The sequence below is a fragment of the Puma concolor genome, chromosome C2 (assembly GCF_028749965.1).
Source record: "Puma concolor isolate L17-30 chromosome C2, mPumCon1.1.hap2, whole genome shotgun sequence".
Classification (NCBI taxonomy): Eukaryota; Metazoa; Chordata; class Mammalia; order Carnivora; family Felidae; genus Puma; species Puma concolor.
The window spans coordinates 46,616,359-46,641,840 of NC_141675.1; the positions used below are offsets into that span (position 1 = coordinate 46,616,359).

General features: G+C 37.1%; 1 protein-coding gene and 1 pseudogene across 1 annotated transcript in view; one reads left to right on the top strand and one right to left on the bottom strand.

The window, feature by feature from the left end:
* Positions 1-25,135, top strand: part of LOC112849483 (arylacetamide deacetylase-like 2) — a 36,154-nt gene extending 11,019 nt beyond the window's left edge. The window contains exons 3-5 of the mRNA XM_025913118.2: positions 8,668-8,737; positions 10,557-10,728; positions 24,396-25,135. Coding sequence (XP_025768903.2) covers positions 8,668-8,737; positions 10,557-10,728; positions 24,396-24,998 — 845 coding nt within the window. The 3' untranslated portion in view covers positions 24,999-25,135. The remainder of the gene's footprint in view (positions 1-8,667; positions 8,738-10,556; positions 10,729-24,395) is intronic.
* LOC112849379 (dynamin-3 pseudogene) lies at positions 12,817-15,368 on the bottom strand (annotated as a pseudogene).
* Positions 25,136-25,482: the final 347 nt, after the last annotated feature.

The following is a 25,482-nucleotide window of genomic DNA, read 5'->3' on the forward strand; positions in this document are numbered from 1 at the left end:
TCTTCACTGGATTATTTGTTTTTTGGGTGTTGAGTTTGATCAGTTCCTTATAGATTTTGGATACTAACCCTTTATCTGATATATTGTTTGTAAAAATCTTCTCACATTCTATTGGTAGCCTTTTAGTTTTGCAAAAGTTTCCTTCACTGTGCAGAAGTTTTTATTTTCATGAGGTCCCAGTAGTTCATTTTCTCTTTTTTTTCCCTTGCCTCCGGAGACGTGTTGAGTAAGAAGTTGCTGTGGGCAAGATCAAAGAGGTTTTTGCCTGCTTTCGCCTCGAGGATTTTGATGGCTTCCTGTCTTACATTTAGGTCTTTCATCCATTTTGAGTTTACTTTTGTGTATGATGGAAGAAAGTGGTCCAGGTTCATTCGTCTGCATGTCTCCGTCCAGTTCTCCCAGCACCATTTGCTGAAGAGACTGTCTTTTATTCCATTGGATATTCTTTCCTGCTTTGTTAAAGATTAGTTGGCCATATGTTTGTAGGTCCATTACTGAGTTCTCTATTCTGTTCCATTGATCTAAGTGTCTGATCTTGTGCCAGTACCATACTGTCTTGATGATTACATATATATATTAATTGATGGTTACAGCTTTGTAGTATAGCTTGAAGTCTGGGATTGTGATGCCTCCTGCTTTGGTTTCTTTTTTCAAGATTGCTTTGGCTATTCAGGGTATTTTCTGGCTCCATACAAATTTTAGGATTATTTGTTCTAGCTCTCTGAAGAATGCTGGTGTTACTTTGATAGGGATTGCATTGAATATATAGATTGCCTTGGGTAGTATTGACATTTTAACAATATTTGTTCTTCCTATCCAGGAGCATGGAATCTTTTTCCATTTTTTTGTGTCTTCTTCAATTTATTTCATAAGCTTTCTATAGTTTTCAGTGTATAGATTTTTCACCTCTTTGGTTAGATTTATTTCTAGATATTTTATGTTTTTTTGTGCAATTGTAAATGGGATCGATTCCATGATTTCTCTTTCTGTGGCTACATTGTTGGTGAATAGGAATGCAACCTATTCTGTGCAACCAGTCAACGCACCAATTTCTGTGCGTTAATTTTATATCCTGCAACTTTGCTGAATTCATGAATCAGTTCTAGCAGTTTTTTGGTGGAATCTTTTGGGTTTCCATATAGAGTATCATGTCATCTTAGAAGAGTGAAAGTTTGACCTCCTCCTGGACGATTTGGATGCCTTTTATTTCTTTGTGTTGTCTGATTTCAGAGGCTAAGACTTTGAATACTATGTTGAATAACATTGGCGAGAGTCGACATCCCTGTCTTGTTTGTGACCTTAGGGGGAAAGCTGTCAGTTTTTCCCCATTAAGGATGATATTATCGTTGGGTTGTTCATATATGGCTTGTATGATCTCGAGGTATGTTCCTTCCATCCCTACTTTCTTGAGGGTTTTTATCAAGAAAGCTTTGTGTATTTTGTCAAATGCTTTCTCTGCATCTATTGAGAGGATCATATGGTTCTTTCCTTTATTTTATTGGTGTGATAAATCATGTTAACTGTTTTTCAGAACCAGCCCTGCATCCCAGGTATAAATCCAACTTAGTCGTGCTGAATAATTTTTTTAGTGTATTGTTGGATCTGGTAGGCTAATATCTTGTTGAGGACTGTTCATCAGGGGAATTGGTCTGCAGTTCTCCTTTTTAGTGTGGTCTCTGTCGGGTTTTGGATTCAAGGTAATGCTGTCTTCATAGAAAGAGTTTGGAAGTTTTCCTTCCATTTCTATTTTTTGGAACAGCTTCAAGAGAATAGGTGTTAACTCTTCCTTAAATGTTTGGTAGAATTCCCCTGGAAAGCCATCTGGCCCTGGACTCTTGTTTTTTGGCAGATTTTTGATTACTAATTTGATTTCCTTACTGGTAATGGCTCTGTTCAAATTTTCCATTTCTTCCTGTTTCAGTTTTGGTAGTGTATATGTTTCTTGGAATTTGTCCATTTCTTCCAGATTACCCATTTTATTGGCATAAAATTGCTCATACTATTCTCTTATTATTGTTTTTATTTCTGCTGTGTTGGTTTGTGATCTCTCATCCTTCATTCTTGATTTTATTTATTTGGGTCCTTTCCTTTTTCTTTTTGTTCAGACTGGCTAGTGATTTATCAATTTTGGTAATTCTTTCAAAGAACTAGCTTCTGGTTTCATCTGTTTTTTTTTTTTTTTTGGTTTTGATAGCATTAATTTCTGCTCCAGTATTTATTATTTCCTGTCTTCTGCTGGTTTTGGGTTTTATTTGCTGTTCTTTTTCCAGCTCCTTAAGGCATAAGGTTAGGTTGTGTATCTGAGATCTTTCTTCCTTCTTTAGTAAGGCCTGGATTGCTATATACTTCACTCTTATGACCGCCTTTGCTGCGTCCCAGAGGTTTTGGGTTGTGGTGTTATCATTTTCATTGACTTCCATATATTTTTTAATTTCCTCTTTAACTGCTTGGTTCCCCCATTCATTCTTTAGTAGGATGTTTTTCAGTCTCCATGTATTTGAGATCTTTCCAATTTTTTTCTTGTGGTTGATTTTGAGTTTCATAGCGTTGTGGTCTGAAAATATGCATGGAATGATCTCGATCTTTTTGTACTTACTTAGGGCTGATTTGTGTCCCAGTATGTGATCTATTCTGGAGAACGTTTCATGCGCACTGGAGAAGAATGTACATTCTGCTGCTTTAGAATGAAATATTCTGAATATATCTGTTAAGTCCATCTGGTCCAGTGTGTCATTCAAAGCCATTGTTTCCTTGTTGATTTTTTGATTAGATGATCTGTCCATTTCTGTGAGTGGGGTGTTGAAGTCTCCTACTCTTATGGTATTACTATCGATGAGTTTTTTCATGTTTGTGATTAGTTGATTTATATATTTGGGTGCTATCCCATTTGGTGCATAAATGTTTACAATTGTTAGGTCTTCTTGGTGGATAGACCCCTTGATTATGATATAATGCCCTTCTACGTCTCAATACAGTCTTTATTTTCAAGTCTAGATTGTCTGATATAAGTATGGCTAATCTGGCTTTCTTTTGTTGACCACTAGCATGATAGATGCTTCTCCATCCCATTATTTTCAATCTGAAGGTGTCTTTAGGTCTCAAGTAGGTCTCTTGTAAACAGCATATAGATGGATCTTGGTTTCTAATCCATTCTGTTACCCTATGTCTTTTGATTAGAGCATTTAGTCCATTGACGTTTAGAGTGAGTACTGTAAGATATGAACTTATTACCAATATGTTGCTTGTAGAGTTGAAGTTCGCTGGTCCTTTCTAGTCTTTGTTGCTTTTGGTCTTTATTTATTCGTTTGTTTATTTTTTCATCTTTTCTCCCATCAGAGAGACCCCCTTAAAATTTCTTGCAGGGCTGGTTTAGTGGTCACAAACTCCTTTAATTTTTGTTTGGGAAACTTTTTATCTCTTCTTATATTTTGAATGACAGCCTTGCTGGATAAAGAATTCATGGCTTCATATTTTTCTGATTCAGCACACTGAATATATCCTGCCACTCCTTTCTGGCCTGCCAAGTTTCTGTGAATAGGTCTGCTGCAAACCTGATCTGTCTTCCCTTGTAGCTTAGGGACTTTTTTTTACCTTGCTGCTTTCATGATTCTCCCCTTGTCTGAGTCTTTTGTGAATTTGACTCTGATATGCCTTACTGATGGTCGGTTTTTGTTGAGTCTAATGGGGGTCCTCTGTGCTTCCTGGATTTTGATGTCTGTGTTTTTCCCCAGGTTAGGAAAGTTTTGCACTATGATTTGCTCACATAACACTTCTACCCCTATTTCTCTCTCATCCTCTTCTGGGACCCCTATAATCTGATGTTGTTCCTTTTTAGTGAGTCACTGATTTCTCTAATTCTTAAGTCGTGCTCTTTTGCCTTAGTCTTCCTCTTTTCTTCTGCTTCATTATTCTCCGTATGTTTGTGCTCTATATCACTGATTCTGTGTTCTGCCTAATCCATCCTTGCCACCGCTGCATCTGTTTGAGATTGCAGCTCAGTTTTAGCATTTTTTAATTTCATTGACTAGATTTTACTTCTTTTATCTCTGCAGAAAGGGATTCTTATCTATTTTCGACACCAGCTCGTATTCTTATTATGGTGATTCTTAATTCTGGTTCAGACATCTTGCCTGTATCTGTGTTGGTTAAGACCCTGGCTGTTGTTTCTTTCTGCTCTTTCTTCTGGGGTTAATTCCTCTGTTTCGTCATTTTGATGAGAAAAAAGGCATTAATGAGGTAGAAAAATTAAAATTAAAAAAATTAAAATTAAAAAAATATTAAAATTAAAAAATTACAAACAATCACACACACACAAAATGGAATAAATGATGCTAGATCCTAGGTGTGTTTTGGTCTGGGTGTTGAAAGTGCTTGATAGATTAGAGAAAAGGGAAAAAAAGAAAAAAAAAAAGGAAATCATTTGAAAATTTTAATTAATGAACACACTGACGTAGACTAAAATGAAATGACGGTAGTAAAATAGAGTTTGGAAAAAATTACAAAAAAGTAAAAAATATAGTAGAAAAAATTTAAAGAAAAAGTATTTTTGGGGCGCCTGGGTGGCGCAGTCGGTTAAGCGTCCGACTTCAGCCAGGTCATGATCTCGCGGTCCGTGAGTTTGAGCCCTGCGTCGGGCTCTGGGCTGATGGCTCGGAGCCTGGAGCCTGCTTCCGATTCTGTGTCTCCCTCTCTCTCTGCCCCTCCCCCGTTCATGCTCTGTCTCTCTCTGTCCCAAAAATAAATAAACATTGAAAAAAAAAATTTTAAAGAAAAAGTATTTTTAATAAAAAATGATAATAAAAATGATTTTTTTCTCTTTCTGTATTCAATAAAAAGAAAAAAAAGAAAATCGGATAGGTGGACTGGCTAATGAAATACGACTGAAATTACATCGTTTTCCCCTAGAAGTCAAAGTATGAAGCACTTGACAGGCCATAAACTAAGTAGGTGGTGAGACTTGTTTTCTTGAAGAGTGAGGGTGGCCCAGTTGGGCGGAGCTTAGTGTCACAGCTCTGCTAGTTTGCATTCTCCATCCTCCACTAGATGGCGCTGCTAGCCTACTGGAGTGGATTGTTGTGGCGCTTGTAGGTGCATATTTGCATATGTGGGAGTGATGAAAATGGCGACACCCAGCTACCCAGTCTCTAGTATCGGAACTCTGTTCTCCTTGATCAGCAATCACGCACCCATCCTTCATCTTCGGTTTCCATCCACTCCACCCTTTCACACTGTCCATGACCAAGCCCCAGGCAGCACCTCCTTTCCGAGTTTTGTCTCAGATGCAGCTGCCTTCCCCAGCCCCCCCTTCTGAGGGACTGTGGCTTTGTCTCTATCCCTCTGTGAAGGGTCTTATTGAACAATGGCTGGGTGCTGGCAGCACGTAGGAACACTTGCTGGACCCTGCTGCTGCCGGTGCCCCGAGAATGTGGCCAGGTGCCAGCCTGCCCCAGAAAAAGTTCGTGAGATAGTGTAGCAGCAGAATTTCAGGGATTTTGGAAAATCACAACAGACATCTGGCACCAGTCTTCACCCCAAATGATCTTGTTCTAGCGCCAGAGAATGGGGCCATTCTCTGGGGTCTTCTGGGACCAGGTGGCCTCACAGCCTCCAGCAAATGTCCTTCCAGCAGTGGAACTGTTCTCCCCGTGTGGCCTGAGAACCTTCTGGACCCAACTCTGCTCCTGGGGATTCACCCTTCCCACCAGAGCATTGATAGTATCGAGCTGTGGAGTTTCAGACTCTGAACTCCTCCTGTTTACAGTCTTAATGGAATTTAAACCCTCTCCTTTCTCCTTTCTCCCTTTTTAGTTCAGTCCCTGTGGCTGTTTCCAATTTTCCACTTTCTCTTCAGCTGCTTTTGGGGAGCGGTGCTTTTCACATATTCTTCCCCCCCGCCCACTGTCTCCATCCTCTCTCTGCATGAAAAGCAGCTCCCTGCCCTCTGCAGTTTCTGTCTCCCCACGTTCACCTCTCCATGCCACATACCTGCTGAATTCTGTCATTCAAGTTGTGTAGATTGTTGTGTTAATCCTCAGATCAGATTTAGTGTTGGCCTGGCTGTATTTCATGGACGCAAGACACACAGAAAACTTCCATGCTGTCTGCCATCTTGGCTCCTTGCTTTCCTAGTATTTCTATATCTTTTTTATTTCCTTAATGTTTTCTGTAAATTAGAGTTCACATATAATTTAATTTATACTAGGCATTTGTAGTTGGAATATTATGCTTCCTTTATAAAATACATTTTAAGATATTCTGAGATATATAAAAAGATAAATTAATGAGGCCAATTTGGCCTCATTTGTCTCAAAAGAGATGCATTTTTAAAATTTATTTATTTTGAGAGACAGTGTGTATGCAGGGGAGCAGTAGAGACGGAGAGGAGAGAATCCCAAGCAGACTCTATGTTCTCAGCACAGAGCCCAACATGGAGCTCTATACCACCAACAGTGAGATCATGACCTGAGCAGAAATCAAAAATCTAATGCTTAACTGACTGAGCCGCCCAGATGCTTCTCTAAAGAGATGTATTAATACCCTTAAAGTTCTTATAAGGTCTATGAAATATCCAAGTATCTATATACACATTACCTGGGTCTTCAGTGAACACAAGACAAATGCTCACAGATAGGAAAATATCACTTTGGAAAATACTTGGAAGTTCTCCTGATTATCATGTTGATTTCCCCTTTATTGACAAATGCAATGATTGCGATCAGTAGTTCCTAAAAAATGTGCAAATTATCATTCAGGATGCATGTTCCAACATTTTGTTCAGCAAATTCCTATTGTGTCTTTATTCTGTGTCTTGGCTTTATATTTGTGTATTGTTTATAGATATGTGAGAGCTTATATTTATAAACTAGAAAGGACTTAGATAGCTTCTATTTTTTGACAGATCAGGACATATATAATATAACTATTTATTTATAAATTTCATTTTTCCTTTTTTGTTTCCTAGGCTTCCTATTTTTTCTTCTTTATAACTTGAAGTTGTTTTGAGAACTAAGAAATATAAGAATATCTTTCTCTAGTCGATTTATTTACATAAAACAGTGGTTGTTATTTTTCAACCTCAATACTAATACCTTCCTGTTTCTACCTGGGTTCTACAAGTGATATAAATTAAATTATTGGACATTGAAGAGGGAAAAACATGAGCCAACAAGTTTTATCAGAAATATGGTGTGACTTCGGACAGCTGGAGATAAAGAATAGGAAACAAAAAACTTAAAATGACTTTTGCTTTATGATAAATAAAAAGTATTGGGAGATAAAATGAAGACAGGTTTGAAATATATCATTGAGGGTCTTTCATTGTGGGTATCAGTGACTTCTTATGTCTTGTACATTTTGGTGTTCATCCACCCATTGCCTTTTCTTGCAAATTATCAACTCAGTCTTGAATGAAAACATTTATCTACCTAAAAGGCTAGTTGATTTACTTTTCTGTTTTCATGGTATTCACATACCCAGTATTTAATTAGTTTTTAATTTGAAGTTTTGTTAATGTGCAGGAGACATCTTGGAACAGCTTCTCTGAATTTCTAGGATCTCGTGGTAAATAAAGTAGTAGCAGATGTCACAGAGTTGCCAAAGTTATCTGGCCAGGTTACTGGTAAATTGGGTTTGGAGGTACCTGGGGTTAGAGACACATGTGTACTAGGGAGAGAGGGGATGCCTTATGTGCTAAAATGAACATGTAAGAGCAGAAGGTTTATGACTCCTTGAATAGATAGACTGCAAACAAAATCAATGCTGTTGTTGTGGGATTGGAGTAAGAGAATAATTTTCTTTGGCTTCACCAAGCAGAGGTTTGATTACCAAATCAAGTTAGCTATGCCTGAAATATCAATTAAAAAAATAATTCTCCTTATTTGTCACCATTGCAATGTAAACCATTCCTCAGGAGTCCACTATCTCATATTCTTCTGTGATTTTGGAAATCTCTCACTCGCCAGAGGCTCTCTCAAAATTAAGTTACTTTTCTTTAGACTCTGTCTTCAATACCAAGGTTATTACACCATTTCCTAATGTGACATATGCAAAGAATATGGAGATTCAAGGAACCGTATTATTGAGTGCTGTGGTTTTACAGAGTCAGTGTATCTATTACTTTCTTTCCCCCCAAATTCTGAACCAACTGAAGATTATATACAAAATTCAAATAAACGACAGTCAAAACTTAACCATTATTTCTAAAGAAGGTTTTGGGAGAAAGTGTATTTAGGTACTGAGTTAGATTGACTCATCTGTCGTGGCTGGCCCTGCTAACCAGCCACGCAGTTCCTCCCTATGGAACTTGCTGCCTGAAAAAGCAAGCAGAGTAAAACGCAACAAGCCACAAAATTTTCTTGGGAGGATCATTGTTTACAGGCAGCGGATGCAAATAGAAAAAATAGAATGGCCCAAGGCTACTTTCCCTTCCTCAAAACACCAATCTGCAAAGTCATCTTTTCATCACTGGAGACAGTGACAGAGGAGACACTCCTCCAGACTGTGTCAGGCTGATTCTGGTCCCTCTGAATAGAAATGGAGTGGGAAATTTAGGTTTCTATATAACACTCACATTTCTTTCCAAGTTCATAGTTACAAGCATTTCTGTTGCTGTTTTTTTTTTTTGTTTTTTTTACCAAAAGTACTCTCACATTTCTTTCTTCATTCCAGAGCAGAGCGCTTATGACTCCCTGAATAGATGGACTGCAAACAAACTCAATGCTGTTGTTGTGGGATTGGAGTAAGAGAATGTTTTTCTTTGCCTACTATGATTTTTGCCTTCACCAGGTAGAGGTTTGATTTCCAAATCAAGTTAGCTATGCCTGAAATATCAATTTAAAAAAATTATTCTATTTATTTATCACCATTGCAATGTAAACCATTCCTGAAGGGTCTACTATCTCATATTCTTCTGTGATTTTGGAAATCTCTGAGTAACATCCCTGAGTGAGCATTTTTGGATACACTTTTGCTCTAGACACTTAAAACTCAGGTCCCAACTCAAGCCCCAAGTAACATAGCTAGATAAGAAGATATAAATAAATCCTACAAATTTGGGATGGTAGATTATATTTGGGTTGGTAATAAAATGTTTTATAATAATTCTTGTTTGGAGTAATGTAGGAGGTAAAGGTTGGGATCAGCTAAGAATTTTAAGTCATTGTCAGGAAAAGTGAATTTTACCTTCTGGATTTTGCTAGAAAAGATCAGAATGTGTCAGGACAGTTCAATATTTTCTCATACTTATGCAGTCTGTATTTCTGAAGCCGACATCCCCAGGAGGGATTTTTTCGTACCTCTCTTCCCTAGTCCATAGTAACAAAAACATACTTACAGACTTCTAATCTGTAATAGTGACATAGATTTGGGGTTTTTTTGTTGTTGTTTTGTTTTGATTTTTAGCTAGGAAGCTATGAAAGTTTAGAGAGAAAACTAAAGTGACAATTTGGTCATCTAAGGAGTGATTGCCAATGCTGTTTGTTTTGATTACTTGCAGTGGCTAGAACTTCTATTTTCAGGGATACTTCTCATTTATAACATTAGGATATATCCTTTATACCTCCATAACTTTCGAAGTAATCTAAAACTTATCATTTTAAATCTATTTTAATATACTGATATGTCTGTTTCTGGCTTATATATTTTATCATATCCTTATGATTTGTGTTCTTTGCCCTAACGTCTAAATATACTGCATTTAAAGTAATAGATACCAACATACTTTGTTTAGGATTTTCTAAAGATAATTTATGATAAAATTTTAAGGGTCATCACACTAACATTTAATGTTAAGTACAGATATTTACTAATTTTGTTTTTCTAAAGAGCATGAGGAAAAAAGTTAGCCCTGATAGATAACAGGCTGATAGAACCATTATCCTATGTTTACTGGTCCATGTACATAGTGGGGGAAAAAATCCATTTGTATCCATTAAAAGAATAGTGTGACAGTTTGCCTCAGAAATGAATTCATCAGAAACAAACAATCTTCCTAGCATACTAAAAGGTTATTTATATTTCAAAATTTTTATCTAAAATCAACCCCTTGACATTATCCTTGGTAAGATATATACATTGCAAGCATGTAGGATTTTTATCCACATGATCTTGAAAAATGTAACACTTTCCCTATAATAATCTCTCAGATCTGCTGTCCTCAAATATCCATGGTAGTCTTTCAATAATTTTTTTAATGTTTGGACCTCCAGTTACATTGAGAATATGGTATAAACTATAGAGTATCTCCAATCTAAAATGCATGTGAACTAAAAACTATGCTTACAATTGTCGGAAGTTCCTAATATCTCCTTACCCCTCACACACAATGCTATCCGTGGAATGTAGATACAAGGTTGAAAACCTTTATATGAATTTTCTTTTCTTTTTTTTCCCATATACTAAGGAGTTAGTGGAAAACTCAAGTGTGATTTTTTTGACAGATTAAAAATAGAAACTGGTGTTAAATTGCATCTATTTGGTATTGAAAAACTACATGGAAAGATACAACCATAAATGGTACATTATAAAAAATTGCTTAAATAAATCATTCTTTTTTAAAGCTATAGACTAGCTCCTCAACACCATTTTCCTGCTCAGTTTGAAGACAGTTTCACTGCAGTCAAATTTTTTCTTCAAGATAAAATTCTTAGAAAATATGGAGTGGATCCCACCCGAATCTGTGTTTCAGGAGACAGTTCTGGGGGCAATTTGGCAGCAGCTGTGACTCAACAGGTATGTTGCATTTATTTTTATTCTGAGAGGTAGAGGTCACAAATCATTTTTTTTTCCTATACACATAACCAGTTCTTTCAGCATCATTTGTTGAAAAGACCATACTTTCTCATTGGATTACAGTGATACTGGAGTCTAAGATCATTTAACTATCAATATGACTATTTCTGAATCCTCTCTTTTGTTCCATTGACCTGTTTGTCTGTTCTTATGCCTGATACTATTCTGACTCCAGCTTTGGTCTTTCTTCAAAATTGTTTCTAATACTCTAGATCTTTTCTATCAAAATACTGGGATATCCTGTCAATTTCTAAAAACAAAAAGGCTAATTTGGATTTTGTATGGTATTGTGTTGAATCTATAGGTTAATAATCCTGGTACTTCCAATTAAAGTACATGGTTTATGTCATTTTTTATTTAAGTCTTCTTCACTTTCCTCAGTATTTTCCTTTTTCAGTGTAGAAATCTTACAAATCTTTTCTTAAATTTATTCCTGAATTATTTGGGAAAATTTTCATGTAAAATAATATTTTTCAAGTGCCTCTTTGAAAGTATTCAGAAATCATTTGCGTTTTACACTGACCTTTTACAATCATGTCTTTAAAAATTTCACTTATAAATTCTAGGTTTTTTTTTTTTAACGTTTCCTAGGATATTCTACATAGTCATATCTCCTGCCACTAGAGACCATTTTAATTCTTCCTTTTTAATCTTTATGCTTTTCTTTTATTAATTAGTGCACTAGCTAGGGCTTCCAGTACTATATTGAATACAATTGTCATTCTCTGAATTTTAGAAGGAAATCATTCAATATTTCACCAATAAATATGATGTTAACTGAAAGCTTTTTACAGTTGGCTTTTGTCAGGCTGAGAAAGTATTTACTATTCCTGATTTGATGATAGTGTTTTCATAAATAGATATTAAGTTTGCTAAATGTTTTTAATGGATCTATTGAGATTACAGTGTGATTTTTCTCCTTTATTCTTCTGATGTAGTAAGTTATGTCAGTTGACTTTCAGATGTAAAATTATGCTTGCATTCCAGACATGAGCCTCCCTGGTCATGATGACTTAAAGCTATTATATTTTGCTGGTTTCTTTTTGCTGAAATTAAAGATTTGAGGGATTGATGTCTATCTTTTAAAAGTTCTTTGTCAAAGTTTTTTTGTTTTTTGTTTTTTGTTTTTTTTTTTTTTGAGAGAGAGAGCGAATGAGTGAGCACAGGCAAGAAGGTGTGGGGGTAGAGAAACAGAATCCTTTTTTTTAAATGTTTATTTAATTCGAGAGAGAGTGTAAGCAGCAGAGGGGCAGAGAGAGAAGGAGACAGAGAATCTGAAGCAGGCTCTAGGCTCAGAGCTGTCAGTGCAGATACCAATGTGGAGTCCATTGCAGGGTCCAGCATGGGGCTCGTACCCATGAACTATGAGGTCATTCCCTGAGATAAAGTTGGATGCTTATCCAGCTGAACCTCCTAGTTGCCCCAAGAGACAGACAGAGAGAGAGAGAGAGTGAGAGAGAGAGAATTTTACCCCACACTGAATGTGGAGCCCTACACAGGGCTCAATCCCATGTCCCAGGATCATGACCTGAGCTGTAATCAAGAGTTGGACACTCAACTGACTGACCCACCCAGGCACCCCTTGTCAGGTTTTGACATAAAGTTATACTGGCCTCATTCAGTCATTTGGGAAGCATCCCAACTCCTCCTCCAATTTTTTTTTTCAGAATACCTAATCATAAATATATTTATTTGTTCTTTAAAGGAGAAGAATGGTGAGGAAAATAGAAAGCTCACAGCTGAAATCAGAAGTCACAAGCTGAATTCGTTTGTCCAAATGACACTCAGCTCCTAAAAGTCAAACTTATAGAGGGATGTTGAGGAGGGACTGAGTTAGGTAATTTCCACCATGTGATTGTGGGGAAATCAGACACAGGCCAGTCACACAAGTCAATTAGTTGTCTGTGTTTCCTGAGCCCAAGTCCTCAAGGCTTACTAGCTTCATCATTGACGGCACCAAAGTTTGATGTTACATATGCAAAGAGAGACTCAAAGAGACACTCAAAAGAGTCATGGGTTTGCCCTCACTCAAAATTTGGGGGAATGACTTAGAACACTGGGAGGGACTCTTGTGGGTTGAGAGGAAACTTGCAGAGGTACTCCAAGTGAACTGTTGCTGTTGGGAAAAAGAAGTAAGGGGTCAGCTGGAACACAACTGGGGTAGCTCCCAAGTGGGGTGCAGGAGAGGATTGGCGGGGGCAGACCTTGGGAGAGATGTGGGCCATGTGGGCCATATGAGGGGAGCACTCAGTGTCTGTTGTAGGTTGTGGGACTTGGAAGTGGTGACCTACAGGAGTGCTGTTTGCAGGAGCCATCCACAGAAATCCCTAGGATGAAGGTAGTGCCAGTGTTAATATCACCAATGATCACAAGGGCTTTTTTAAGGGTTTGGTATATCTCATCTCAGTGCTGAGGCTGCTCAGCAGATTCCTTCATCAGAGTATTTTGGTCCTGTAAAGAACCAAACTGTGCTAAGAGGTCTGAAGTTATAAAAATCTTTAACATTTTTGATTAGCAGGTGCATTATCATTTTGGGAATTTGATGTTGGCACATTTGTGGGTGGTAGACATGTAGGAATCTACCAGGTTATGAGTGGTATTTGCTTGTCTCTCCACTTGTGGGTCCATGGAAAAGTTTTCTGCTTGGCTATTCTCATTATTTGCAGTAAAAGATTCATCAGGAGAAACCCCAGTTCTTAGTAGAGACGTCTTCCAGCTGCCTACATCCTCCTGTGAATCACATGCCAGCTCAAGGAAGCAACAGTCTTTGTATACAGCCCTTTGTTCTTTATTAAAGAATATACATATGTGTTTGCTAGGCATAAAGCTCTTGTCCACATCCCAGACTTTCAGGTTGTCCCAGGGAAATACATACTTCTTTGCTTTTGCCTTGTCATCTTTGTACCAGGACAAACTTTTGGGGTAAGTATAAACCAGTATCCTTTAAAGCCTCCTTTCATGATGCCACTGATGCTGATGGTTAGCTGAATCTTTCAAATTACTTAATTTCCAAATCTATTTTTCTTGTGAACCTGACTGATTCTCTGCTGAACATTTGCAAAGTTATGAAATCTTTATGATTAGTGTTGGTGTAGGAGACTGGATGTCAATCAATATCAGGATCTAGTACTTTGTCTTCCCTTCTGCTGTCAAATGTGGTCACCAATCATCCTTTCCATTTACTTGAAGAGTCTGGGGAAGTTTGCCAGTCTTTTTTTGTTTTGGTGTACTTTTTGACACTGTTGATAAATATTTGTTTTACCAGATCCACACACCTTAAGGAAGGGTTTGCAATTTGTTTCTTGACTATTGCTCAAAATGCCATGTCTCGAGTAAACAACCCTGTCCTGATACAGTGTATGTTTTTGATTGCATAGGTTATTTCTCTTCACAGTTCTTTCTCATTGAACCCCATCTTTACTGTCTCAGAAGGAAAGCCTTCATAGAAAATACAATGGATTTAAAGCCCTTTGAGAATTCCAGGATAACTGCTTGATCCCCTCACACTGTGATTCTCTTCTCAAAGTCCACAGCAAATTGTTGACCTACCTACAGCAATGCTTTGGTATTCCTGGTGGGCTCTTCTGGCTTGGAGTGTTTGTAGGCTCCTACTTCACATTCTGTCATTCTGTGGAGGACAACTGTCCTTCTAATTTGTTCCTGAAATTTGGCAGATTATGTCAAATGTGGTTGGTAAGTTGCTGATTAAGGAACTTCTCCAAGTATGGGGTGCCCATCCGACTGGCATTATGTTTGTAAGCTGAATGTGAGAGAAACAATTTCCTTTCCTCCTTCCCATATATATTCTTCCAGCTTCTGTTTGCCATCATCACATAATCCCTGTGAAGGGGTAGCATCTTGTTCTCTAGGACATCTCTGGCATCTGTTTCTTCATCTATAAAGTCTAGTTTGGTGATGACTCCAGTAGTTTTCAGACCTTGAGAATCAGATTCTTTCCTTTCCTTTCCTTTCCTTTCCTTTCCCTTTCTTTCTTCCTTTTTTTTTCTTTCTTTCTTTTTCTTTCTTTCCTTTCTTTCTTTCTTTCTTTCTTTCTTTCTTTCTTTCTTTCTTTCTTTCTTTTTTCTTTCTTTCTTTCTTTTCTGACAGACACAGCATGAGTGGAGGAGGGGCAAAGGGAGAGGGAGAGAATCCCAAGCAGGCCCCGTGCTGTCAGCATGTGAGATTATGACCTGAGCCCAAACCAAGGGTCTGATGCTTAACTGACCGAGCCAACCAGGCACCCTGAGAATCAACTTATTTAGTTATCTTCCATGATCTTAGTTTGTAAGATTGGTATTGGCTGGGGTAACAGCCAGTATCAGTTCTCCTGCATGATGAGCTGCGAAATCATTTCTCTGATTGGTGACTGATATGGTGACTGATTTCCTGTGGACACTTTATCCAGGTAGGGCGATAAGGATTGGATTTCACACATGTAGGGAATAGAGTCATAAATAAATTGGATTGGAGGAAATGTCTGTGTTCCTTCTGGTCACCTGATCTTTTTCTGCTTCAATTTCATGGCACACACCATCAAAATCTGTTTTCCTGTGTAAAGAAATCCAGCATATTCTCCTCATAGTGCAGCACAAGAGACCATCTCATTGCAATGCCCAACCACCAAGGGAGAATGTCCTAGATTAGCAGGTAATTATAAAAGGATAGGGAAGACATGGATAGGGCAAGGTATGGGCCAAGTGCACAGAGCTTTGAAACCCTCTCCAGGTGTTCCACTCTTCCCAAATTTCCACCTCTTCACAAACCCAGAATCTTGCTCATTAAAAAAAAAAATTAGGAGTGAAAATAAAATACTCAGACCACTCAGAAGAAAATTATATACAGACACATATATTTATATTTTATATATACATATGCACATTGCAAAGAGAGATACACACATTCATAATATGAAAGTGTACATATACATATGCATGTATACTAATCTGTAACACCACATACACATACAAAACCCTATTGTGGAGCCAGAATGTCAGTAGTTAGCAAAGTTTCACCTTTGGCTCTGCAGAATTTCATTACCAAAAAGAAAATTTGTAAGCCATTAGACTTGTTGATTCCCGAGGCCTCTTCCAACCTAAACTAATTTGCTATGTATTTGAATTAATACATCACTTATTTGAAAAATCTTGCTGGGATGGGGTGGGAAGTGTGGTAGAGAATGAATATTGGAGACTGTCCCCTGTTTTACATACGAATCGCTACACCAAATCATACAGCAATCGAATCTTGAATTTTATCTAAAACTGGTTTTATGGATATAGAAATTCTGGAAACTGTCCAATAATTACCCAATGATGATCAAGAAGCACCTTTAACACCTGTAATGTCTGTTTGCATTTTGTAATATATGCCAGGCTTTGTAAATGAAGAAAGCTTTTGAAATGGTTATGACATGTAGCCATAAAGATCCATCAAGATGTGAAGACCTTTCCAGCAGGGCAATCCTGAATATTAACACAGCTACCAAAAACAGATGCGATTCTCAGTACAATTTGTAGGACAGTACAAGTTGTTGTCCTGAAGTGAATTAAAATTTGACATTATCGTATTCTTTGAATTGGCTACTTGTAGAAGAACATAATATCTATTTAACTTTCTGATATATCTGATCAAAGAAATTGTTTTACAGCTGAAAATACTGTATCAGAACTCAACATCGTTACATAGTATGACAAAAAAGTGATTTCCTTTAGCATTTCTTGTTTATTCTTTTTATTTTTTTTTTAATTTTTTTTCAACGTTTATTTATTTTTGGGACAGAGAGAGACAGAGCATGAACGGGCGAGGGGCAGAGAGAGAGGGAGACACAGAATCGGAAACAGGCTCCAGGCTCTGAGCCATCAGCCCAGAGCCCGACGCGGGGCTCGAACTCACGGACTGCGAGATCGTGACCTGGCTGAAGTCGGATGCTTAACCGACTGCGCCACCCAGGCGCCCCTCTTGTTTATTTTTTAAAAAATTTTAATGTTTATTTATTCTTGAGGGAGAGGGACAGAGAGGGGAAAGGGCAGAGAGAGGGAGATACAGAATCCTAAGAAGGCTCCAGGCTCTGAGCTGTCAGCACAGAGCCTGATGTGGGTCTCAAACCCATGAACCACGAGATCATGACCTGAGCTAAAGTTGGACACTCAACGGACTCAGCCATCCAGGTGTCCCTCCTGTTTTTTATGATCATACTTTAAGTTGTTTATTCTTCATGGTCAGCTAAACTTTCTACATGAGTTGTATTTTAATCAAAAAGTTTTATTCCCCATGCTAGGTTTATTCTTTATCTGGCTAATTAAAATCACCTTTTACTTTGTAAGTATTATACCACCCCCCCCCCTTTTTTTCAAAGTCTCATGTTTCAACAAAGCGTTTAATAGTATGTTACAGATTTATGGCCTGAAAAGCTCAGTTTCAGTAAGAATAACTCATTTAGAGTGGTATTTTTGTGTACTCTGAGAAGACTTCAGGCGACATATTAGATATATCCTTCCTAATGGATACCATATATATATATATATATAATATTATATATATATTATAATATATATATAATTCATAGTGTAAAAAGATGTTCTCGTGGATTAAGAGGTTAAATAGATTCTTCTTTATTCTGTAATTTTCTTTTTTGGACTTTGTCCATTTTTCAATTCTCTTCTACTTACTGAAAGAGAAATGAATATCTTTTCCCTACAATTCTGAGATTTTCTGGCAAAGTCACATAATGTGTCCTAAAATTACTAATGTTGCTTACCAATTACAATGATCTGAATAATCACTATAGTTGAAAAACTTTCTCTCAACAAAGTTCCTTAATCTTTAAGGAGCAATTTTTTTAAATTTAATAGCATTTAAATTCAATTTCCTGGCCATCTCATCCAATTATATTTTAGAGTAATTTATGCATTATTTTTATTTATTTATGGCATAAACATCTTCTTAACTTTAGAAAATAATATGAATTGATTCAATACTCTGAAGTAATTATTAAGTTCCACACTTCTCAGTTTTTAAAAACTATGTGATTCTATGTAGGAAATTTGAAAAGGTAGTGGTAATATAAGATATCTCTATTTGTTTATAGGTTAACCTTTCTAAATATATTGTTCCTACTAATTTGCATCATTTGTCATAAGGTGTCAACGTGGCCTTGTGATCGATTTATAACAATATTTCTGTGACTTCTCTACATATTTCTATGGCCACATATGATCTTATATGTTTGACACTTCTCTAAAAATATTTTTAATGTTTTCTTTACCAGTCTTAAGAGTAAATATAAATCAGAGACTAATTAATGATGATGCCTTAAAAAAAAGTGACACTACACACCCTTCAACCTGGGATAGTTTCTGTAGCAGGTATACTATCTTCTGCCATGTTTATTAATCTCCATGTAATCACAACATATCAGTGTCACATGGACTACATGAAATCCACTGAACGTAGAAATACCAGTCCTCTGTTAATTTCAATCTTGCATCACCATTGCTCTCTGGAAACCTCTATCCATCTGTGCCAGCACAATCAAGATGGTTTTCTGAAGCCACTGTGTAGTCTCAGGAGGTCTTTGTCATCATTTGTTAGATCTTGGACCGATTATCCCTCTCTTAAGACTAAGAGAAATTCTTCCATTCTTCTTTCATGGGTCGATTAGCAGTAGGTCTTTCTCTCCCTGTGTTGGCCAAGCAGAAGACATGTCTAGGAAAAGCATCTTGTCTTGGGATTTACATCTTCATTTCAGGGAAAAAATGACTTAGTACGTTTGCTAGATTAAATAAAAGATTGGCTAGGTTGCTCAGTTCTGTAAAACTAAAAGACCTTTATTAACAGTGCAAGTTAAGCCTGAAATTCATCTGGCTTTGAAATGATTACCTTTCAACATTTGAAAGCTGTTTACCTGACACACAGTAACAACAAAGTTGCCTTACTCTGGAGTTACAGGTGGAGGTCACTTTGGTAAGTAAGTTGTTTTGCTACAGCCTAACATCAGATATTCAACTCTCATCATTTTAAGCTCTTTTTCTACATACTCCTAATGTATACCTTCCTCATTTAATCACTTTGTATTCTCCCCTGGCCATTTGCTCAACTTGCTGTGGCTAAGTAGGTCCGGGATCTCATTATTTCTATATCTAAGGGCATTTTTGTTGTTGTTCTTTAACTTCTTTGCATCACTTGAAACTCTTGCCAACTTTTGTCTTAAAATACTCACTCTCCCTGTTCTTATCTTCTCTTCCATTCAGTTTTATGGGAGATGAACTCTTGGTCTATACACTCCTTTGAGTCTGATTTTCCTTAGGACTCAACGTTTGGTCCTTCTGGCTTTTATCCCATTCTCTGCTTGGTCTCATGACTTCAGCTCTGAATGATCTGCTGAAGGCTCTTAAAGTTATGCCTCCCACTAATGCCACTGTCGTGAGCTCAAAACCCATGTATCCAAATAGTTTTCCCCACCTGGATATTCCATAAGCACTAGAAACCCTTACAGGCGAACCTCCTCTATACTACCCAAAGCAGTTATACTCTAGTGATTATCCTATTATTTGTTGCATGTGCACAATCCCAACTGGACTCTAAGTATTTTGGAATCTGGGACAATAATTTTTTTTAATCTTTATATATCCAAACCCTGCCATCATACCTGTACTCTTGCTGTCTTCTTCCTCCTCCCTTCAGAATACTCCAGAGTTGGACCTTTGCCTCTCTTTTGCCTGTTTTACCTGAGGGCAGCCTCTTTATCTGTCCCCTTGTGTAACACAGCACGATATTACAGATTATCCTCAACACATCTTTGTGGGAAAAATTTAGAGATTAAATAAAGACACTGGTCCTACATGCTGCTGAATTGAACCATAACTGATTATTGACCTTGGAATCAAGTTGTTTTTGCGACTTGCTGAGAAGAGTTGAACGGATTCATTCTGTCCCCTCCCTATTTATGCAGTTACTGTTTGTCTCTTTTGGAATCCTGGTTCAAAAAAAACAAAAACAAAAAACTAAGTGCATAGATACTACATCAGTGGAAGTACGGTGAATAGTGATGTTAGAAAGGATGGCAGGGGCAAATCATGCCTCTTATGATTTTTTTTTCTCCAAGGGCATCGTGAAGTCATAGAAAAATTTTAATCACAATTGTATTTAAAAAATACTGTTGCTTGTTGTATTTATCTTAGCATAATACCCTCTAGCTCTAGGCACTTTGTGGCAAATGGCAAGATCTCATTCTTTTCTATGGCTGAGGAACATTCCATTGTATATATGATTTCACTCATGTGGAATTTAAATATCAAAACAAATGATCATGGGGAAAAAGAGAGAGCAGCAAACCAAGAAATAGACTCTTAACCATAGAGGACAAACTGATGATACTAGAGGGGTGGTGGGTGGGGGAATTGGTGAAATAAGTGTTGGACGTTAAGGAGTCCCAAACACCCCATGGGCTAATACCACCATCTTGGACATTAGCTTTTCAACGTATGAATTTGGAGGAATATAAACATTCAGACTACAGTAGGCTCCATGTGGGAGTTCTCCAGCTTCTACAAAAGTTGGAACATGTGCTCTAGGGTGATGCCAAAAGTCCTGTTGTATTGGAGTTCCTTCATGGTGGCTCGTAGTCACCCAAATACTCACTGGCTATCTGTGTGTTGGTGAAGTTGGATGTGGTACAAGGTGGGGGTGATCAATGAAAAGGAAGAGCAGTGAGGGAAGCAATCACAACTGCTATGAAGCTGGGTGCACCAGATTAAAAAATAGTAGATCTGCTAAGTTTGATGAACAGGATTATCAGTAGTGATGTGGGAACTCCATATATAACTAATATTTTACATACATCTATCTTTCTATGGATGACAAGCACAGGATAAGTTGCTGTGGATGTGCAGAACGTTAAATAATACACATCTAAGCCAGGGGGCTAGATGGTAAGGGCCTTTGCAAACCAGTGACTGGTTTGAGCTGGGCTGTGGATAATGAGGGACTCAGTGCAGGAACAGTAATGTATGCGCTGGGCAGGAAGAACCGGCCATTCTCTAGGAAAGCACCATTGCCCTAATAGATGGCCTTGGGGCATTTGGGGAATGGGAGAGGATTCAGTAATGCTTCAGACTGTCTGGAGCAGGCTTTATGTCAGACACAAGTATTCATGACAGGCAAATACATGGGCTTCAAAGCAGTTGAGTCAGTAAACTGATATAGGGCTCTCTGGGCAGGGCGTAAAGTCATGAGTGGTTTTTCTCTGTCTTTCCTATCAGCTACCCCTCAGTCACCATTCCCAACTAATGGGGGCTAGTTGTGAATAAAGAAATTAACGCAGGGGTGAAAATCCTTCTGACCTACATGTCATTCTAAGCTTTTTAGTATGATACAGAAGCCTTTTATGAACTGGTTTCGAATTTTGTTGCCAACTTTCTAGATTGAGGAGATCAGTCTTTACCATGGTGTTAATAAACTACTCTCATGGTAACAATACTATCAGTGGCATGACCTATAACTTGAAAAGCCAGTTAGAAATTTAAATTGCATGGTTTAATAAAAGAGGAGCAGAGGGAATAGTTTATATGGGAGAATTCTATTTTAGATTTCATGAGTTTAGAATTAATGGTATTTAAGTACAAAAGAAAAGTTGAAATATATCACATCCATTGTGTTCTCATTGAAATAATGTTAATTATTAGAAGGGATTAAAAATAAGAATGGGCTTTTTTGAATGTATTCTGTAACCTTCTACTGAGTTACCCAGAGGTCTTTGTTATACTGAAAACAATAATAAAAATTTAAGTGGACAATTTAAGAACAGTTACCAGTGTTTAAACCTCAAGGATACCACAACAAGCAACATGTGTTCTCTCAATTTTTTTTTTTTGCTTTTGTATTTTCATTCTTGTTCTTTTTGAAGTGATAATATACTGAGATAAATGTCTTACACACTTTTTGCAGCCAGGTACATATGGATTGCTCACAGAATGAGAAATATGTATCCATTAATGTGATATTCACATTTATGTTATAGGAAGGTTCATTCAGGGCTTTTCAGTAGTAATGTTTATGGTTCAGTATTAATGCTTATTTGCACTCTTGCACTCTGGCCATTTGTCTTTGAGTCCATGTGGATCTAGAAGGAAAGAACAATGCTATAGATAATTCAATAATTAAGTGTTATTGTTGGGACCTACTCATTGTAAGTCTCTTACTGCTTCGTATGTCCTCTGGTTTCTGGTTCTAAGAGAACACAATGTCCTCTTAGAATTAGAAACTGAGCAGCAATTTTGATTTAGTTATTTCTCTGCTTTTAAAAAATATTATACTTAGCCTTTTATTATCTTAGAACTGGTAAGACATACAATGACAACTTAGATATTATCAGTGCTTGTGGAATTCAAAATCGAGGAGAGAGATCCATTATATACATTTTTAAAAGGTAAGGGGAAATTGATCATTGACCTGAAAGAGCTAGAGAGTTTTGGAAGTTTAGAGGAGATCTAAGATAGAGAAGTGAACTTTGATCAGGTACTTACATGCATAATCATACATTTTTGGTTAGAAATATATGTAAATATATAGAAAACATCTAAGAAGATTCATACTAGACTGATAACATGGTTGCTAAAACTAGGGTAAAATTGCCAAACTTGGTGGATCTGACCAGCAGGTGCCCTTCCAGTATTTTCAAAGAGTTAACTTTAAAATGAGTTTCAAAGGATGACAGAGAGATAGGAAGAGGTATTGACTGGCAAAGCAACAAATGATATAGTAAGGTCATAGACATAGTAAGTAGTGACACATTTGTGGGAAAACAATTTATTTCATATGACATTCCAGAAAGGACAGTTAGGGCCAGATAAGGTGTTGGTTGGTGTGTTTCTGTTTGCCCTCTCCCTGTGGATGTGGGCTGTTTGATTCCTTGTCTAGGTTTGGGACATTGGCAGTGGGATGTTGATGGTAGACTTTGGCTCAGTAAATCATCTATCTACATGAGGGCACTTGGGAGAGATTTGGGAGTTTCCGTCAGGAAACATTGTCTTGGCTCATTTTCATTCTAAACTTGTGAAGCCTCTAATGCCCTGAGAGAGCATCATAGAGGTGGTGGGATACTATTTCCCTTTCTGAGGTACATCTTGGATTTCAATTGATTCCCTCCTTTGAGTTCAGCCAGCCACTCTGGTGAGAGGTTGACTTACAGGTACATCTTCTAGTCACAGCAGGCGTTTTCATTTGTCCAGATATCATTGTCTCAGATGCCACACTCTAGCCTAGACACTTGCTTTTTGGAAATTATTTTCAGGTTCTCCTTTAGGGTTCTCAGGGTCATAGGTGAACCTCAGGACACCCCCCTTCACCTCTGGAAAGAAAAAAGGGCTCTATGTTACATATTCCACTTTCTCTCCTTGTATGTCAAATGGAATATCAACAAGGTTTTTAAAAATAATTTCATCCCTTTGTTTTCCAAATATCACCATTCTTTGAGAAGGTAAGCTACCTATCCATTGGCTTTTTTTCGCTTTTCTGTCTCTGTACTTCTGCATTTAAATAATGTTTCTTAAAATTTACAGTATGTTGCTGGGAACTTGCTTAACAGCCAAATAATATTATTTTAAACTTTACACTGTTTTAAAATATTTTAATTGTAATGCTAATTTTTAATTTTAATTTTCAAATTTATGATAAAATATTATTTCAATAGCTATATTTATTTTTTCCATTCACTTTGGTTTCATCCAGTCAATAATTCTTGCAGATTTATTTATAGTGTCAGTTTCCTCCAGGGTTATCCTATTTAGATTATTTGCATTGGTGATTTTTGACAAAAACCTCATTCTATGTATGTATGTATGCATGTCCCTCTCTCTCTCTCTTCCCATTTACCCAATGTAATGAACTCATTTGATGCACCAGCCCAGTTGACAATAAGGCATCAAATTGCTAAAGCAAATCTAGCAAGGTATGTGATATTAGTGGTTTCAAAGCCAGGTTGCTGCTACTTCTGACACCACCTGGGATTGAGATTCCTGTGGCTGCTGCTCCCAGTCTCTCAAATTGCTCTTGGGTACAGCCCAGTAGTGCCTCACTTCCTGACATTGTCTGTTTTAAATTTGTTTTTAATCAATATACAATTGACATACAACATGATGTTAGTTTCAGGTATACAGTATAATCGATAGATGTACGTATTGCAGATTGATCAACATAGTAATATGTCAAGTTAACATCTATCACCACACATAACTACAAATTGTTTTTCTTGTGATATGAACATTTGAGATTTACTATTTTAATAGCATTCAAATATACAACACAGGATTATTAACCTAGTAACCACACTATACATGACATCCCTGGGACTTACTTGTTTTATACCTGGGCGTCTCTATCTCTCTCCCTTTTTCACACACAACGAACATTTTTAAAACTTTACTGTTGAAATGAGCTTGACAAGTTTTTATGCCACTGAAGGTCATTATAAATATTGTGAAAATAATATATTATCACATCAATTTATGTAGATTTGTTTATCTCATGATTGCTTACGTTTTAAAAATTAAATCTCTCCCTCCTGAAGTTTTGGAATTCTTGCTTATAGGACATCATTATGTTTTTTTCAGGTGCAGATTGATCTTGAAATAAAGCATAAAATCAAGCTTCAAGCTTTAATTTACCCTGTCTTACAGATAATAGATTCTTGTTTGCCATCTCACCAAGAAAATGAGCATGGTATAATTCTAGCAAAGGACTTGGGCATAAAACTCGTTAGCTCATATTTAACCACTGATGAAACAGTTACCCAAGCAATGAGAAGAAACCAACATATGCCTCTGGAATCAAGACACCTGTTTAAGTTTGTTAACTGGAGTACTCTTTTACCCAAGAAGTATAGAAAAAACCATGTTTATACTGAACCAGTTCTTGGAAGACATAATTATTCATTGCCAGCACTTATGGATATCAGAGCATCTCCCTTGTTAGCCAGTGATTCTCAGTTACAGAATTTGCCATCAACCTATATTCTTACCTGTCAGTATGATTGTGTAAGGGATGATGGACTTATGTATGTCACAAGACTTCAGAATGTTGGAGTTCAAGTTACTCATGACCATATTGAGAATGGGTTCCATGGAGCTTTATCGTTCATGGTGTCACCAGTGTACTTACGTCTAGGTCTGAGGATAAAAGACATGTATATTAGTTGGCTGGATAAGAATTTATAAATGTAATATATATAAAATATATAGGGCCACCAGTTAATGGGTTGTAATTTGTGATATACAAATTATCACAGGTGTGGTACAAAGAACAATGTCATTTGTGTTATCTGAATGGAGATTAAAATCAGTTATAAAAGTGACTGTATGTCCTTGAGCTAGTTAATTTTTCTTATTCCTAGAGCTGCATGTGTAAAATGTATATAATCCTTTTATTTATAGTTTATGATAATTATGTTTGTCCTGATACAAACCAACACCTATTCAAGTTGAGAATAAGAATGCTACTGACACGTTAGAGAAGATGGCAGAGAAATTATAATAGTGAGTGGGCAAAGGAAAAATAAAGGGAAAAAGTTACAAGGTAATTGGATTAGTTTCCTGTGACTGCTGTAATGTTTTACTACAAATTTGGTGGCTTAAAACAACAGAAATGTTTTCTCTCAGAGGGTCACCAAATCAGGGTGCTGGCAAGAGCCACACTCCCTCT